We start from the raw sequence: 19,350 nt of genomic DNA on the forward strand, positions 1-19,350 counted from the left end.
ACATTGAAAAATCATGGAATTTGCACTAGAATAATAGCAGTTTAGTCCTACAAATATTAATTTGATGTCCGGTTTTACACTCGTCTAGTTTTGTTCACATGATTTATATACTTGTTTTTGACATTTTGTTTAGGCCCAATAAAATTTTTATTAGGGATGTAACACGTTCGTGAATCTTGAAGTGTGATAAAAATATGAGAACCCTCCTTCCTCCAGTTACAAGTGCAGCTCAACCAATCGCAGCTTGACTATGTACAACTAAAACAGTATACTAATGAATTTAACACATTCAATAGCTTCAGTACCTCATATACCTTGTATCATTTCATGTAGTGGTCTATTAAACTACTGAGTCTCTACTAAACTACAAAATCCGTGTTGTGCAGTTCATGCCCAAATGCGAAGCAATGTGACCTTGGGATGTGACCTTGGGAACGTTCTATTCTAAATTAAAAAATTCAACTTCACAAAATAAATCCAAGGCAAGAAACTAGATAGTTTTACCGGGTCATTAATTTCACTGGTCCTGATTCCAGCACCAGAAAACTTCACATCAATCAAAACAATCTTAAAACCTAGACTGCTCGGACTCAAGTTAAACGAGTTCTTACTAAAGTTATCATACAAACTCATATCTGTTTGTTATGTGGTGCTAAATACACCGACAACAGTAAGATATGATTTCACCAAAGACTGGTGAGTTTTAAGAATAAGCTTAATTGCTAGGAATGCTATGTTGGTAGAACATCTTGAAGAATTTTCATCATAAAGCGTCAAGCTATCCACAGTCAACTTGATAGCTTACCTGCATATTTATTGGCTTGTTGACTAGTGTACTTAAAGGTGTGTTTAGACACAATCGAAAACTCACTTCAGATTTGGAACCTTTAGCCCTTTTTTGGGGGAAGGTTTTCTGATTCCAATCACTTCTGAAGCAAATTGTGTATACGGCTAGTTGTGTGTCACACTGTCCGCATCTGTGTTCATCACCAGCTATTCATTTTTCTAGGTCAAAGTGAGTTGTCGCAGCCAATTAAGCACTTGCGGCTAGCCATTCCTTTTCAGTCATTGCATACTTCTTAATGCTCTCAAGTAACCGTCGTGTTTACACGTATTCCGGCTCGCTAATAAGCATTATTGTAAAGGGAACGGATACTCTGAGCATCCATTTATCATTGTCATAGGCTATACTACGAGGAATTCAAACGTTGAAGATAAACAGATCCATTACAAAAAGCTGGGTTTTGTGTTGACTTTCATTGCATTCTGAGGAAGATTCTATTGTAACAGTTTTGATGAATTGCCTTGTGCAAATGCTCATCCAGTTATGCAAATAAACAAACCTTCCTTTCCATATAGCACAGTTCAGATTGGACTATTACTACACTGAGAATAAATTTAATAGTTGTACATTAGAAATTCTCATGTTAGCTTTCAACAGGAGAGTTCATTGCGTTTACCAATATGCACAGTTGAGCAGAATCAGTTTTTGAGAGGGAAAGAGCAACTTGCTAAATGGTAGCCTTTATCATGGATTTGAATACTGTTTATCTCTTTGGAAAAGATTGTTACATAACAGGCTCCTATTGTATAGAACAGCTTTTTCACATTTGTTACGACTGATTAGGGCAATCTCGTACGCCTTTGCGTTTTCAATGAAAATAAAGACAAAAAGTAATGAACAACAGACATATTCAGAATATATGAAAACAATATGTTAATGGAAGGCCATTCTAAGAAAAATCTTATGTTTTTACACATATAAAAGACTTGTTGATACGCTGTGGTTATTTATAAGACGAAATCTCAACTTGGATCTTTTTGGGACAACAAATACACTTCGTGCTCATGATTGATTTCTGCACTCCTGCAAACAACAGCTCGCAGCCCTGATAGGCAGGCTTCTATTGAAGCGGTGTACTTTATTGCACCAGACTGTTGCTGAAGTCTAGTCTTAGAGTTGGAGTCTTAGTTTTACGTGTTTTTACCAATAATCCACTCGGAGAATCTTCTGTTTTAAAATGCTCTGTCTTTTGCAGTCAAGTGAAAGGATGTAAAAAGTTTGTATCTCATTTTAAAGTATTCAACCAATTTTTTCAAGTTGGCTAGTCGATTGCTCAAATTAACTAAAAACTCACTAGCCGTTGGTGTGTATTGGCTCGGCTAGTTATATTGTTTTGGTCTTCGAGCAAGCCAGTCGTGAAACATATCAAAGGGTCTAATTTGCTGTGACTCATTCTACACACAGCGTTGTAAAACAAGCAGACCGCCTCTTTTGTTTCCTTTGTTGTGTCGGTTCTCATTCTATAAATGTAAAAGTATGATTCAGAGATTCTAACCATGGTGTGATTAATCGGTTTCCAGTCATTTCCGGAGTTGAACTAGCAACCGCGTAGCAGTTTCATTCGATCTAAGCTTAGCTAAGGACATGGTATTGTTGTTGAGCGCTCTGAATACACATTTAAACGAGTGTCAATAATACATCATTAATATTTTAGACAAAAGTGTCTCGAAGGTCACTCATTGCATCTGCATTCAACGGATGGGCAGTCAACTTTCAACTTTTCAAACGACGAGTCAATACTCTGTGCAGGCATTAGATGCAGCTAGAACTGCTCCTTTCTAGCCGTTACTAGGGCTGTAATCACGGCAGCTCCCATGAGTGGACGACTTAACGCTCGCCTACCACCAAACCAGCCTGAACAGTTCTGTATACCCACGCGGGAAACAGCAGCACGACGAGGTAAGATGTTTATTTCTTTTTTCTTTCTCCCATGCATAATAACACCTGAGTATTACAATTTGCTCTCCAGAATAACGAGAGTAAATTTTATTCTTGCTATTTTGGAGAGCAAATTGGAATACTCAAGGGTCATAGATTGAATAGAGCAGTCATATAGCGCTATTGTTAAACCGTAGGACACCAAGCAGGCATTTGGATCTCTTAGTTTACACTAACACGGTCATATATTTTAGTTTTTAATAGAATGCAACTACTTTTTTAGCCTGATTTGAGTGCCCCTTGGAACATATCACCTAGCGCTCAAGTTCACTACTGAGGCTAGTACGTATTTTTAGAGATCATTTAGTAGCTACGCAATGGTAAAGTACATCAAAAATCCTGTTGTAATTAGCCCCTAATAGGAAGGCAAGATGGAGCCAGCCATAGTTTTGCACGTTTTACTTAAATTTTAAAATCTAATCAAGTTTCTGCAGAATAAGTCAACAAAACTAAAAGTATATATTCCTGTTAAGTTGCTTCATGGTTGGTGTTTACAAGCATCAAGTATTGTGTCGCATGTCAAACCTTTAGCCTACATGACAAATATAAAAAGTGTGAGATTGTTAGTAGACACTAACGTTTCCTCAGTAGTTCATCCTTATTAACCTACAACTATATACATGACCTTGACAGTCGCATGACAGTTGCATGACAGTCACGTTACAGTTGTGAAATTTAGAAGCGTCACACTTCATTTAGCAAACACATAGGCTCAGCTATGCATTGACATCCAGCATAAAGTTGAACCACTTCCTTTGAATGGAACTAGTCAGAGAGACTAGCTTCATATGTTAAAAACATTGTATGTTGAATCAAATAGTCACATGAGATTACATTGTAATTTGTTTAATTCGTTCCAAAGAGCAGAATCCTTGATAAGTACTGCAGGTAATGTAGTATTAGAACAAATGCATTATATAAAAAAATTAAATGCTAAATTTAAAAAAGTATTTGTAAATTTGCTAAATTAATAAAAATATATTTAATGAAAAACTAGTTATTTTCGTTTTACTAAGATACAAGTGAAAGTGTAGGCTTGTCAATTGATAGGTTTAGAAGGAGAGGTACTTACAGAGATACTTGGTGAACTTAACTCGGACTTAAACTAGGTCAAGATGCATTTAACTTACCTTTTATGCATCTACATTTAAATTGCAACTTTGCCCACCTTTTTTGCATTTATTTACAAAGCTGCAATATTTCAAAAGAAACTTTGAACTGTCGTATAATGGAGATTCTAACAGAATCAAATATTTGCTCGAACTTTACGTCGTATGTTGAAAGTTTGTATGTCGAGGCGATCTTAAAAATAAACTTACACAGTTTTAGTAGATTTTATCAGGAAAGTATCGGCAATTTTATATCATTTGTGATTGTTTTTGATGTTTGAGGTGATCTGAGTGTCATGATGTTTCAAGATTAAAATCAACAAAATTTTATACAGGTTAAAATGCTCAGATTTGAGCGAAAGTGTGATTATGACGTCTATAGTTGCGCTTCCGCTAAGGGACCGATTGAAGAGATGCATAACGCTGCAACTTAAATACGATTGCCGATATCAATACTGAGTGAGGCAGACAGTAACGTAACTAGTGTATTTCGGCATGTATTTTTTCTAAACGTTTCAACCGTAATCAAGCTTTGTCGATTTTAATCTTGAAACATCCTGGCAGTCAGATCACTTCAAGTATCAAAAACATTGCAAATGATAGAAATTGATATTTTCTAATAATATCCTCCAAAATTTTGTGTAAGTTAATCACTATGTAATGGTGTGACCGTACTTACAATATCATCATTGATTTGTAAAGCACTGATATGACACCTCAGCTGGTCCATATACTTCGAGTATGTTGACAAAGTGAGATATGGCAATGACCCGCAGTGAATCTCCGAAGTTACTGTCATAGTGAATATGAGGTAGAAGGGTTATCAGCCTCCTTCAGGGTGTTTAATGAAGGGAGAGGGAGGCTGTAATGTATGTGCCTAGTATATGCCCTTGCGGTAGATCTACAGCCGGTCTTTATTCATGTTCATCATACTAGTCATTTATACAACTTTAATACCATCATTTCTACTCAGACTTAGTTTCTAAGGCTGGAAATGGTAGCGTAACATAACCCAGAATGCCCTGCTTTGACCATCTCTGAATCTTGAGAACAGTTTACAGTCAGTTTTCAGTTAATTCGTTTTGGGACTAAGCTCGTATGTCAATTTACTGGCATCTCAAGACACTATTTCCTATATAAAATAACCACGTGCGATTAATCTGTTCTCAACCAAAAAAATCCACCTAGAAACAGGATATTACATTGGAGAAACGTGTTTTCAATTGTTGTAATTCGGTATCTACACAAAGTAACAAATGGCTATTCAGTGGTTGTAATCCGCAATAAAATGTAAAGTTATTATGTACAGTACTGTATGGAGTTCACACCTTCGAGACAGATGTAGGGTCTAACGGCAGTGTGAGAGAGACTTAACAGCGTGTCGTTCGGTACTCTAGACTTTTGTGACGCTACGTAACATAACATGAACTTTGAATGTACAACTAAAATGATTTTGGCTTACTAAACACACACTTGAAGCTAGGTATTAATCTTTTACTAAACAAAACTTTGATTCTGTCTTAATATTTTATTATTTGTTTCTGACTTGTCAATTTTTGCCTCGCTTTGACTATAACTTTTAGCCAACCTTTTTAAAACTTGTAAACTGATTCGATGAGAAAGACCAGTGTGGCTGTTTTTGAAAATGGCTTCTCACATACTTGGCTATTGGCGGCCATCGGCAACTGGCTCATATGCTCGTATTTCTAAGCTTCTCGTATCTGAAGGGAAAAATTTGCTCAAAATTTTGTTCATATCTCGATTTTCTCGTATGTTGGGACGCTTGTATGTTGGGACGCTTGTATGTTGGGACGCTCGTATGTTGGGACACTCGTATGTTGGGACGCTTGTATGTCGAGGTATGTCTGTACAAGTTACTGCATGTCCTATAGCATAGACTCTAATATATACTTTGATTCCTCTGGTATCTATCTCTGTTGTCAGCTGTCGTTTTCGTTTTGCTCTCTGGTCTCTCCTCTACATTTATATGTATATTGTAATCGTCAATAAGATTTATCTTAGAAATTTGGGTAACAAGTGCTCTTTTTAGTTTGAGTTGAACTCAAGTCATGACATTGATAATGTGGAGAAAGACAAAAGGAAATGCAATATGATTTCACCAGTTGATGGTCATAAATAACAGCGATTCTTAGAGTAGTTTCAAATTTAGCTGACCAATAAAAAGGCAGCATCTGTCTTTAACGTGGCACCTTCATGTTGCAGTGGATGGGATGAAGTCGCATGGCAGAAGGAATGGTGGAGGCGGAAGTACAGGAAACGTTCTTGAAACGTCACTCAGCTCATCACCTCCTGACAAAAATCATTTTGGACGGGACACCCGTGCCCCTCCCTCAAGATCCACTCAAAGACAATTTCGCTCATTATTAAACTTAGCTTCCAGCAACAAAGGCTCGAACGATCAGCTGGATATCGAAAATTTTAAAACTCTAGATGTCAGCGCGAAGCTGTTTAAGGACAACTTCACCGCTCTTAACGAGTTTCGATTAAAGGGTGAAATGTGTGACCTCGAATTGAAGGTTGGCACAAGGTTGTTTCGGTGTCATCGCGTAGTTCTCAGCTGTACGAGTCGTTACTTCAGGAGCATGTTCACTAGTCAAATGAGAGAAAGTAGGTCATCGTCTGTAGAACTTAAAGATTTGGACGTAACGGCGGTCGATTCTCTGCTTCAGTTTGCCTACACCGGACGACTGACTATAACTATCGATAGTGCACAGGCTCTGCTCCATGCCTCATCCTTCCTCCAGTTCGATCTTGTCGCTCAGGCATGTTCGGACTTCATGAAACAGCAGCTGCATCCGAGTAACTGTCTGGAAATAAAGAAATTCGCTGAGCAGCACGGGTGAGTTGATATTCTAGATTGACAGCAGTTTGAAATGGGATAAATAGTGTGCAGACCATCATCACTATCTTTCCCTGGCGCAGTTAGTTCATAAGTGTGCCATCAACAATATGGAAATGATCAAAAGCCACAAGTTTTGTTCCTCGCAATTTTTCGATCAAATGTTTTACGCTTGCGAAAGATGGAAACGGCACTTGCGAATTATGCATAAGAAAATGTCGCGCAAGCAATTCCAAATTTAACATTTTTCCCACTGCAGCCGATCTTAGGTCAATTTGATCAGTTCCAAACTGCTATGAAATTTATTGTGGAAATCCTCATCTTTTTAAGCTCCTGCATATATCTGCAACCTACGAATGTTGCTTATCTCTGCACCACTTCAAATCCACATCCTCATGGAGACATTAAAGGTTGACTTGCAACAAAATTCACATTACAGTTATCTGATATCGAAAGATTCACCGTGTCTTACTCTTCTGTGTAAAATTATTTGCGATGTATTGGGTCCATGATCAGATTATGACTTGCCGATTAGACCAGGCCAAAGCAAAACTGTAAAGTAGCGAGCATCTGTATTTGATACGGGGTCTTCGGTGAAACCCGAAGTATTTGTCATAAACTAGTGCTACGATAGGTTTTATATTGAGCTTTTTATTGGCCTTTCAATTCACGTGAGAACATCACGTGACAAAACAATAAATAAATTCCATGGCTACGTCAGAGAAATAAAGAGATTCCAATCTACGGCGGCTTTTCATTTTTGAGCTTTTAAGAGCTTGTAATCACATTTCCACATATTTTGCACCTACAACACAGCAGAGTAAGATATGGTGAATCTTTTGATACCAAATAACTGTACAGTAGTGGGAATTTTGTTGCGAGTCAACCTTTAAGTTTGATTAAGCACATTAACAAAGTGCTCACCATTTAACCGTTAAACTTCTTTGAGCATTTAAAAATAATTCCAGTTTATGATATTTTGCCTATTTTACACAATTCATACACAGGATAGAATGTAGTATACAAAAGACAGCCATTTCAAGGGCACGAAACCTTATTTCTCTGTTAGTGATGCGAAACTCTAGTTTATAGTTCGGGCAATTTTAGTTTAGTGGAAGGAGTTGCCGAAATGTGTGATAGTTGCAGTTCACATCACAGGAATGTCGAGGATACCTGTGTGCAGTCCATCATTTTGAAAACATGGCTTCCAAATTACGAGGTTGACAATACTTTGCCTTACAAGTGATGCTTCATTTGTTGCAGAGCTATTACTTGTAGCGTATCAATTACTAAAATTTATTACTGTCTGCCCATTATCAACAAGTATCGTATGTAGGTTAGTTAGCATCCTTCATAGGCTTCCTTACAGATGAACCACCTGGTTTGGTAGTTGGGATTCTATTGCGAGCCATTGATTTCTGATTTCAACTGCAAAATGTGCATTGAAACTGATCAAAGTTACAATTGTTAGTTACACAATACTAAGAATCATCAGGTATTCACTGTGTACGCTGCTTATAGTAGGTATAGCTATATAATAACTATAATATAACTAGAAATTCCACTGTCATACAGCCCACGACCAAAGAGATGGCCAGAGATATTGGCAAAAAAAATAAAGGGTACTGATGGTTGAGAAATGCAATATTAGCAATCAAATGGCTCTGCAGTGCAATAGGATAACTGCAATGGTAGCTGTAATGTACTGGGTGTGGGTGTTATTATATACAACAATAAGCAATAATGAATGGAAAAGATGTTTATATTTTCCCCTGCAATAGGAGAAATGCAATATTGGCCAATATTAGAAGTAAAATGCACTGATATTCTTAGAATAATCAATTTTATTAATATAGTAATAATAGAAAACCAATACACAATTTTGTTTACATTTCAAAACGTCATAGGTAGCAATATCGAGAAGTTGTGGTATTTATATAGGTTTTTAGAAAATTTATTTAAAAAGTGTTTGGTCATGACAAACAACAACAATGAAAGGAAAATATTACACGTTTATGTCTCTCCCTTGCAATAGGAGAAATGCAATGTTGGCCAATATTATAAGTAGAATGCACTGATATTATTAAAATAACCAATATTGTTAATATAGTAATACAGCAATAATAGAAAACCTATGAGCGTTCACGCGTCTCGAAGATTTCTGCAAACCGCAGCAAAATAAAAGCTGTTACAAAAGTGTTATAAAGCTGTAGGCCTAATTTACTGTAATGTATGTAATTCAACAACAATAAAGAAATATGTTTATTATAACTCTGAAATGCAAAATTAGAAGTAAAATGGCAAGCTATACACAGTTTGAAAGTTTGTTGCGTTGAATGTAGAATGGTTTTGATAAGCGATCTTTAACAGAAAGCGGTAGGAGCATTCGCGCGTATAAAACTGTAGCAAAATAAAAAATGTTTTCGTCATGAAGGGGCGTTGTAGTTCGGCCCTAGCTTGTACATAAGTTGTAAAGAATTTCGGCTAACGTTTCAAATAATGAAACCTTCGGTGATTGGACAAAAAACACAGGCTGATAAACTGTGTACCACAATTTCGTACCTGTAAATCGGTCTACGCCTCAAACGGTCTAGGTTTATTACAGAAACCTTCGAATAAATTTGATTACAAGTAAAAAATGCCATAGACTGATGAAATGAGCACGGTTTTCTCGTGAAATGCGCACTGCTAAATAGTTCTACTATCTGTCGCATGGCTTTATTGGCGTTTCAATTTTCGGTCTTAACTTTTATTAAACCGAGCTTTTCAAGCTTTTTGTGGCAATTTTCGTTCAAATTAATCTGTCTATTTGTGTATAATCCGATCAGATGGGTAAGTTTAAAGATAATACCGACGGTTTACAAAGACTTGGTAACATATTCAAATAGGTTTAAATGTGTTTTGTCTTGTTATTATACTTTAACGACTTTACATTCCGATGCTTAAATTTGTTGATGAAATTTCTTGCCAAGGGTTCGTCTCATTGTTGATGAATAATTTTCGTAAGTTGTGTGCACATGCATTTATCATAAAAACTCTCACACTTCGCTCCGCTCGTTTGCTCGTGGGATAACTATATTATAACTAGGTATATATAGCGTCAAAGCTTCTTCACATGCATGCGACAGTATACATTAGTGCTTGGTATGAGTACTTCTTGGCCAACGAGTTTTCGGGTTTGTTTATACGGGTTTTATGTCTAAAATTTCCAAACATTAGACATATTCTAAAATTTACAATGCAACCATAATTTTATTCAATTTATCTATTGTTTTTTACTATTTTCTAATGACCGATATTTGTGATGCAAATAAAGAATTTTATAATACTAATTATAATTTTACAGTGTATTCTGAGTCATAAAACAATGATGAACATGTGCTCAATGGATATGATGCAATTGTAAATGTTTTCACGAGTTTTTTAAAATTGTTTGAATTTTTTATAGTTTTAGCCTGAATAATGGTAAAGTACTGTTTTTTCTGTTTGATGACCTTTACTGTGGGTTACCCGACTTTTTACTAGTGTTTTACCAAATATCATTGTATTATGAGATATTTGTTCAGAGATATATATATATATATATAATGAAAGTTTAAAAACTTAGGATCGTTGGACAGGTTGCTCAGGGTTTCTGACACGCATTGGCAAAAAGGCCAGGGTTAACAGGCGGGTTATCAAACAGTGTTTAGGGCGCAGGGGGCAATAGACCGAGTTTTTGTCCACTCTTTTTGTCGGATCCTTGTACCGAAATCTGAGCTCGCAAGCCAAAACCCAAACCTGCAAGATCGACTCAAAATATCTATTACCCGAGACTCGAGAAAAGATAAACCTGTGAGTTCAATGAGTTTTATTACCCTTGCCCAGCACTAGTATGCATACAGTTTACACATTATGTAAACTGTATGCATACTGTCGCATGCGTGTAAGAACTCTTTAAGCAGAAGCGTTAACACAACTACAGACTGTATGACCCAAAAACTGGGTAACAAGCTCTTCACCAAAAGTTATAGTAGTTGTTGAAAAACTACAAAATATTCTTGTTGACACGTTTCAACCCTACGCTCGCATCGAGTTTGTAGTCAAATCTGTACATGTAGGGACTGTTTAGATACGGTAATAATTTTGTAATGATATGGACCATTTGGTATTTTTTCCATATCATGGGATGGCGTATGACACAGTGTCTCATTATAGCGATATATGTACATTTTATAAAGGCTGCTTAAAATGCCATTCGGCCTACAAAATAAAATCGAAAGTGAAATTGAAAACTGGCAGCATTTTAATCACGATCAAATTCTGTCGATTTCAGTATATAAACATCCTGGCAGTCAGATCACCTCAAACATCAAAACAATTGCAAATGATACAAAAATATCGATACTTTCTGATAAAATCTACTAAAATTTTCTATCTTGAAATACATGAAACAAAGATATACTAGGAAGAGTGGACCACATAGCCAGCAGTGGTTAGTAGAACATGTGTACTGTAGTTGCATGGAGGTACTTTGATCGTTCACGATTGTCTCTCAGGGAGCAGCCCTTTACCTGGTTGGAAAGGAGTATAACACGAGATTAGCATAAGGTAGCAGTTACGGGAGGAAAATGAAAAGAGCTCATTTGAATAGCTAATGGGTTGAAGATAGAATCAGGTGTTGGGAAAATGTTGAAGGAAGACGCAGTGGAGAGCATCTCAGCTTCCCAGGCAATCAAACTTACTGTTCAACAGTCTGTTGTAAGCCTTCATTGAATGCTGGCAAGACTTCTAAGGCTATTGCTATAGATTTCTCATGACAATGTTTGTGACTAACGGGCAGCGCTGAGGGAGCCCCAAGTAGCATCCATAAATATTACTAGATAAGATCTATATCTATGAGATCATCAGAATCTAAACTGAAAAATTTTAATTAGTTTTTACCTCTGTAGCATAATCACATGAGAAGTTACACCGCCTTACAAAGACTAGGTCAAGGTTGCTAGGGTATTTTCTGGCAAAAAAGTGGAACCTAACAGTGTTTTAATAATTTAATGGCCTTTTGGGCATATTTACAAAATTGTCATGTGGTAAAACAGAAACACGAGATATTCCACTAAATTAACAATATGTTGGTATATTACTTTGGGCTGATTAGCTCATTGCTCTGCCACATCTCTTGTAAGTTGGAACAGTTTGATGACGATGTTAGTATTATGTTATATGTTAAAAAATGATAACAGCATTTTGACTGTTTTTTATATATAGCCATACAGACTTGGAGGAGCTGGCCAACTCCTATATATCTGATCATTTCAATGAGATGGTTGATAGAGAGGAGTTCATGAGCATGTCTCCACAGTACCTCGCTGACATCATCGGCAGCGATGAACTCAACGTCGACTCTGAAATACAGGTAGTCTTTTCCTGGTTTGGTTTGGATTTTGGGTGTCTGCAGAGTTTCTAGGCTTACCCCAGAGGAGATGCGTTAAAAATGTTGAAAAAAGTTCCACCATTTATTTGGTACAAAACATTTGTTGGAATCTACAGGTATCCATAAACTTGGAGTTGTTCTCTATCCACCACTTTTGTTAAAGATGAACTTTCACAAAATCTTTAGTAGATTTTATCAGAAAGTATCAGTAGTTCTCTATCATTTGTGATTGTTGTTTATGTTTGTGGAGATCTGACTGATAGTATGTTACAAGGTTAAAATTGATAAAACTCGATCACAATTAAAACACTCAGAAGTAAAAGACGTTCGAAATGATGTCACTAGTTTTTATCGTTGCTACAGTTGATATGGGTTATTGTGTTCCAAGTTGCACCAACACCTGGTCTCTATTCTGTCGGTCTCTTCGCAACTATAAAGATTTTATAATTGCATATTTGCTTAATCTGAGCGTTTAACTGTGATCAAGTGTTGTCAAATTTAATCTTGAAACATCCTGGCAGTCAGATGACATCAAATATCGAAAACAATTGCAAATGATATAGAAATATCGATATTTTCTATCAAATATTACTTAAGATATATCTATCTACCTTTCATACTACCTACTAAACTTGGTGTAAGTTCCTCCTCAAGTGATCAACAAGGTAATTATGCTAACAATGACTGAGGGACTCATCAATGAAACATAGCATCAATAAAACATAGCTTACGCTTAGCGACTACATTTGTTAAATGGTGGGGTGGGCATACAGTTGTCGTATCTTAGAAACATTAAAATATTTTTAAAGATCACTGGGTACAGTGTTTAATAACGGATTGTCACACGCGCTTATCAATTGTCAATATCCTATAGACTTTCCACGTAGTCATTGCTCACCCTTGTGTGCCGTATTCAGGGCTACACTTTCATAATAGTGAAGAGTGTGGGATAGGAATATAAATGCTTCATGATCCCCACAATTACCTGCCTCCTACTGTCAACGAGTCCAAACGCAGGCTAAATCTAGTTACGTGATTGGTTAAATCAATCGATGGAATTGGTCAAATCAGTTAAACAATCAAACCTTGAACATGTGAGTGATGGTATTAAATGACATCATCAATGGTAACATAAGTGTGTCACACTCAGATCTATCAGTTAGAAATGAGCTCCTCTTATCGCACTTTAACCTCGGCAATCATAAATTCCTGTTATGCCATATAGGTAAGCGTGTGTCGAGGGTGTAAGCGCATACCATATAAGCATGTCAGGTATGTAAGCGTGTGTCAGGTATGTAAGCGTGTGTCAGGTATGTCAGCGTGTGTCAGGTATGTAAGCGTGTGTCAGGTATGTAAGCGTGTGTCAGGTATGGAAGCATGTGTCAGGTATGTCAGCATGTGTCAGGTATGTAAGCGTGTGTCAGGTATGTAAGCGTGTGTCAGGTATGTAAGTATGTATCAGTATGTAAGCGTGTGTCAGGTATGTTAGCATGTATCAGGTATGTTAGCGTGTATCAGGTATGTAAGCGTGTGTCAGGTATGTAAGCGTGTGTCAGGTATGTAAGCGTGTGTCATGTATGTAAGCGTGTGTCATGTATGTAAGCATGTGTCATGTATGTAAGCATGTGTCAGGTATGTTAGCATGTGTCAGGTATGTAAGCGTGTGTCATGTATGTAAGCGTGTATCAGGTATGTAAGCGTGTGTCAGGTATGTAAGCGTGTGTCATGTATGTAAGCGTGTGTCAGGTATGTAAGCGTGTATCAGGTATGTAAGCGTGTGTCAGGTATGTAAGCATGTGTCAGGTATGTTAGCATATGTAACAATAAAAGACCCTTTTGTTTGGATACTTTTTTTAGACATTTCTTCGCTTCTTTAAATTGTAGATGGGGAGTTGCGCTCTTTTACATTGAGAAGATGTAATTTGTTGTATATGAGTTTTCTTATCAGCAAAGGTTGGGACTATATAAGTCCGATATCAAATCATATTAACCTGGTCGTCGTTTATATGTATTAAAATATTCTCTTACCAAAATCAGCTTTTTCTCTCATATTCATACTGAAGTTGTGGAATACGCACTACTATTCTCAGTGTATGTTATTGCTTTTTGTCTACATACATTGCTGGTGGTTAACCACAGATTTGATATTGTTACAATCTTAGAGAGAGATTTCTTCATCGTTTTTCATTGCTGCAGGTATATGAGGCAGTCATACTCTGGGTGAAGCACGACATAGAAGGTAGGAAACAAACACTTGCCCCTCTTCTTGCCAAAGTGAAACTACCTCTACTACCAGCCTCATATCTTACTCAGGTATGCATGACTATGTGTTTACTAAAGTGAAACTGTAGTGTATGACTCCTGTATACTAGGTGAGTTGTAGATAAACCGTTAGCAGTTGCCGTAAACCTCTAAGACTGAGTCTAAGTGAACGCCATAGCGCTCTATTCAACCCTTTTCCGCTATGGAGGTGGAGTTCAATCAGAGGTTTTACAGTAAGTCCTTTGTAAAACCTGCAGGTTTTGTCAGCATTTTTTGTTAAAGGTATTTGCAACGTATGATTGGTCGTTTAAAGCGCTGCATATAAAAATTCATTACTATTGCTCTAAAGTGCACGTGATAATACTAATCGAAAGACTTGATTCGTCACTGTAAAACTAATGTGTTCTGCTATTGGTCGTTTGACTAGCAAATACTTCTAAGAGTTTGCAGTTCCATCGCAGCAGCTTGCAATTCACTTATATTTTGAGCTGATGGGAGATGGTAAATTATGTCTGACCATGGTCTCTCTACTTACTGCATATCTATCCAATTCATCTAATGTTTACATGCCTCAATAGTTACCTCGATGCTTCTCAATCCTGATAATATCTGTACTATACCTGATACTGATATCTCCCTAACAACGACACAAGCTATTCTTAGATTGGCGTAGATGGTTGGGTTGTAAGCATATGGTTGCAAGGCTAGCAATTCAAACCCCATCCATGACCATTTCTGATAGTGAACATTGGTGCTTCGTACATGAAACCAGCCAATTGTACACATTTAGAAATATTTCACTCTTAGTATCAATTTATTAAGCATTCATAACAAACTGCTACTACTATCACAGCACCATCACTACTAATACTGCTACCGCTACTATTACTACTACTAGTACTGCTAATAGTACTACTACTAGTACTACTACTAGTACTGCTAATAGTATTGTTACTACTACTACCATACCATCTGCTACTCTTATCCCATTGGATAGTTATCAGTTCAGCAAGTTAACACTCATATTGATGATGATGTAATTTTTCCTCTGAATCATTCTGTCATATTTTGGCATGTTAAAAATTTTCAAGAAATATAATGACCTCAATTTCCTTGCTTCTTGTTTAGTGATGCCACAGAAATGACTGTGTTGAAGGTATTGTCCTAGGACATGACCATTCATTCTCTATGTATTTTATTTATCATGAATATTTCCTGTCAAATGTCCTGATAGTAATTATTATGCTAATAGCAAACATAAAAACCAATTCGGAAAAAGTATTTGGAGCTGCTCCAGTCTGATATGCATTTGTAAAATGCCATCAAAGCCTCTCTAAAGGTACACATAATTATCTTCCCATGTAATCGGTAAATGGACAACAATAGACACTAATCTCTGTTACGCTCCATTGCGGAGAGGTGTCAGTCGATCCCGCCTCAAGTGCAGGTTCCCATGAAGGCATGTCTAATCCATCAAGCCCGTTTCACATGCACAATTCATAACACAATGCAAAAAAATGTCATCGTTGTGTTTTATTTTACTGTAAACTTTCTTGTATGTAGAACTTTGAGCTAGGGATCATCAGCTGCGTACATGTGACCAATGCAACTAACAATGTATTTATAGCATGACTCATGTAAGTGGAATCCTAAATATGCACCTATTATGGTGACTTCTTTGTCTCTTATGAGAAGTAACGCATAATATTACTTCAAACTTTGATGGCGCTATTCATAGTTTGTTACCTCACAAGTAAAAGAATCAAATCGTTGAATTTATTAACGAATGTGACGTGAAATCAGTCTCTGCAATCATGTGACGGTCAACTATGGTGGCCCGATGCAAATAGCCAATGATAAGACTTACTGTATTTAATGACTTGCAAACACTTTATATCGGAAAATGGCTTAAAACATCCCTTAGCCTCTTACATACATAATTTGGTCTCGAAATTTGTGAATGTAGGTCAAAATTTGAAGTAAAATGTCACAAAGATGTCGTGGCGTAGCCTAACTTGCAGTATTATCTTAATAACCTACCCTAACATTCTGTGTTATCCTAATCTACCCTAACGTTCACTGTTATCCTAATAACCTACCCTAACTTTCAGTGTTATCCTAATAACTTGCCCTAACATTTTGTGTTATCCTAATAACCTACCTTAACATTCTGTGTTATCCTAATAACCTACCCTACCATTCTGTGTTATTCTATTAACTTATCGTAACATTCTGTGTTATCAAAATAACCGACTCTAACATCCTGTGCTATCCTAATAACTGACCTTAACATTTTGTGTTATCCTAATAACTGAGCTTATTAAAATATCAAAGTTTGCTGTCATTAGCTGTCATTATGTACCTACCATCCCTACGACTATTACTGTTAGCAGTATGATCAATATTTTCAGTGAAAGTTGTTCACAACGACGGTATTTATTGTGTGCTTCCTTCAGTCAATAGTTATGCACTTTATGTTTTTGTTGATTCTGTTGGTCAATAGTAATAGCACTTTATGTTTTTGTTGATTCTGTTGGTCGAATACTACATGAATATAGTAACAGTAGGCTACGAATGTTTTTACCTGTACTTAGCATATATATTCTATTGTGTCCCTCAATTCTTTCTGAAATTATGGTTTGTTCTCTACATGTTAGCGTTTGTAGAGATGTTAAAGTTCTTGAAACTTACATGTTTGTACATGTAATTGCTTTATTTTTGTGGGACTTGAACGCAGGTATAACTAAAAAGTAATGACTTCATATGGAACGTTGTATGTTCATATGTTGAAAAGCTTATTTATCTATCATTTAGCGTAGTCACTGACAGTGATGTTTATAGACATGGAGTTTTGTAGACTTGATACATGTGTATCTGTGATGAAATATTGGTCATTGTTAACGGGTTTTAACAGCAACTTCATTTTGCAGTGGCTTTTGGGGACTGTACTAGAATTCCTAACTTCAAATATCGCATCCGAATTTGTCATTTGTAGTTGTTTGTATTATAAGACGGAAGGTTTCTTTCATAGTAGCCTTATAGTGCGATGTGATCACTGTTTCTGAAAACTCGAAAAAAAACAGTATACCTGATATTTGCATGACATGTAAAGAATTGGATTCCGCCAAAGCTACTCCCGACAATATACAGGTGTTGACTAATTTTTTCAAAGGGCTACTAAAATTAATCCCATAGTCACCATCACACAAAAAAATTTAAAAAAAACTCTGGCAGCCGCCTCTAACATTCGTACAGATGTCAAGTTGAGACATTTCCTGGCATATGGACACTGCCAATGCTCAAACTGTTTTCATCGCTTTAGACCATCTACTGATCGTGCAGGTAGTTGAGGCAGATGAGCTCATACACGCAGACATGGAGTGCAGGGACTATGTCGATGAGGCCAAGTCGTACCAGCTCTCACTAGCAGGACTCACACCCACTCTCAGGCCGTATGATAGGATGGTGCCTCGACGTAGCTGTTCCGGTACTTTCATTTCTTGTCACAATTAGATTGCATGTAACTTCCTTTTCTTTGACCAAATTTCAACAAATGTCAAAAATTTATTGCGCACGATTGTTTGTCGGATGAAACAGAGCATTTTTATCAACTCACCATGAATAAGAAACAAAAAATAAATTAGCAATGATTTTAAGTCGCATTTCAAAGTTTTATAGAAATTTTTTGAAGTGAAATTACAAAGTTTTTTTGTAATACTTATGATATAATTTAATTTAAGCAGCTGTCGTATTTCTCTAGCGTGTAAAACACATGGCATGCAAATTATTACACTGTTCAGGGCAACTAAAAATCTGTCAAGCATTCAGCAAACTTGAATTATACTAATTCCATGACAAATTAAGGGGCGGCTGCAGCCAGTGACAAACCGTATGAAGAGTTGAAGGGCGGCTGCAGCTAGTGACGAACTGCATGAATAGGTAAGGGGCGGCTGCAGGCAGTGACGAGCTGTATGAATCGTTAAGGGGCGGCTGCAGCCAGTGACGAGCTGTATGAAGAGTTAAGGGGCGGCTGCAGCCAGTGACGAACTGTATGAAGAGTTAAGGGGCGGCTGCAGCCAGTGACGAACTGTATGAAGAGTTAAGGGGCGGCTGCAGCCAGTGACGAGCTGTATGAATCGTTAAGGGGTGGCTGCAGCTAGTGACGAGCTGTATGAATCGTTAAGGGGCGGCTGCAGCCAGTGACAAACTGTATGAAGAGTTAAGGGGCGGCTGCAGCCAGTGACAAACTGTATGAATCGTTGAGGAACGGCTGCAGCCAGTGACAAACTGTATGAATCGTTGAGGAACGGCTGCAGCCAGTGACAAACTGTATGAATCGTTGAGGAACGGCTGCAGCCAGTGACAAACTGTATGAATCGTTGAGGAACGGCTGCATCCAGTGACAAACTGTATGAATCGTTGAGGAACGGCTGCAGCCAATGGCGAATGGTATAATGGGCTAATACTCTTTAAATTGCTGAATGTCAGTTAGGTTCCCGTTGAGCACCAGATTCACTCTATTTTAAAGCTTATTTTTCAGCATTTATAAAGTCCACTCTAACGACATACAGTTTGATGTCAAACCCAAAACTGAGGGTTTGTGAATGTTGAAGCTTTTAACAGTTAATTTCTCACAATGTCCTCCACATAGTCTTCTGTTCAGTTCTTGGGGTTAAACTTAAATTTCCAAGATGTTTTTGAGAGATATGCCTTGTGGAACCATTTTGGTTAATGGAAATTAACTTGGATGACAGTTTACCTTTACTTCTCACAGATTCAAGTCAGGTTTTCAAATGGACGGGTTTTCAAATGAACAGGTTTTCAAATGAACAGGTTTTCAAATGAACAGGCTTTCAAATGAACAGGTTTTTAAATGAACAGGTTTTTAAATGAACAGGCTTTCAAATGAACAGGTTTTCAAATG

The 19,350-nt window shown here is 37.1% G+C and overlaps 2 protein-coding genes across 3 annotated transcripts in view; one reads left to right on the forward strand and one right to left on the reverse strand.

Moving 5' to 3' along the window:
* The window catches only part of LOC137401600 (uncharacterized), a 39,754-nt gene extending 38,862 nt beyond the window's left edge, over nt 1–892 (reverse strand). Inside the window, exon 1 of the mRNA XM_068088030.1 lies at nt 872–892. The gene's annotated coding sequence lies outside the window, so the exon portion shown is untranslated. The remainder of the gene's footprint in view (nt 1–871) is intronic.
* A 1,550-nt stretch (nt 893–2,442) lies between these two features.
* The window catches only part of LOC137401373 (kelch-like protein 8), a 29,732-nt gene continuing 12,824 nt past the window's right edge, over nt 2,443–19,350 (forward strand). For both annotated transcript variants that reach the window (XM_068087690.1, XM_068087691.1), the window contains exons 1-5: nt 2,443–2,743; nt 6,115–6,751; nt 11,999–12,146; nt 14,361–14,477; nt 17,769–17,913. In XM_068087690.1, coding sequence (XP_067943791.1) covers nt 2,659–2,743; nt 6,115–6,751; nt 11,999–12,146; nt 14,361–14,477; nt 17,769–17,913 — 1,132 coding nt within the window. In that variant the 5' untranslated portion in view covers nt 2,443–2,658. The remainder of the gene's footprint in view (nt 2,744–6,114; nt 6,752–11,998; nt 12,147–14,360; nt 14,478–17,768; nt 17,914–19,350) is intronic.

Source organism: Watersipora subatra, chromosome 8, assembly GCF_963576615.1.
Source record: "Watersipora subatra chromosome 8, tzWatSuba1.1, whole genome shotgun sequence".
NCBI lineage: Eukaryota > Metazoa > Bryozoa > Gymnolaemata > Cheilostomatida > Watersiporidae > Watersipora > Watersipora subatra.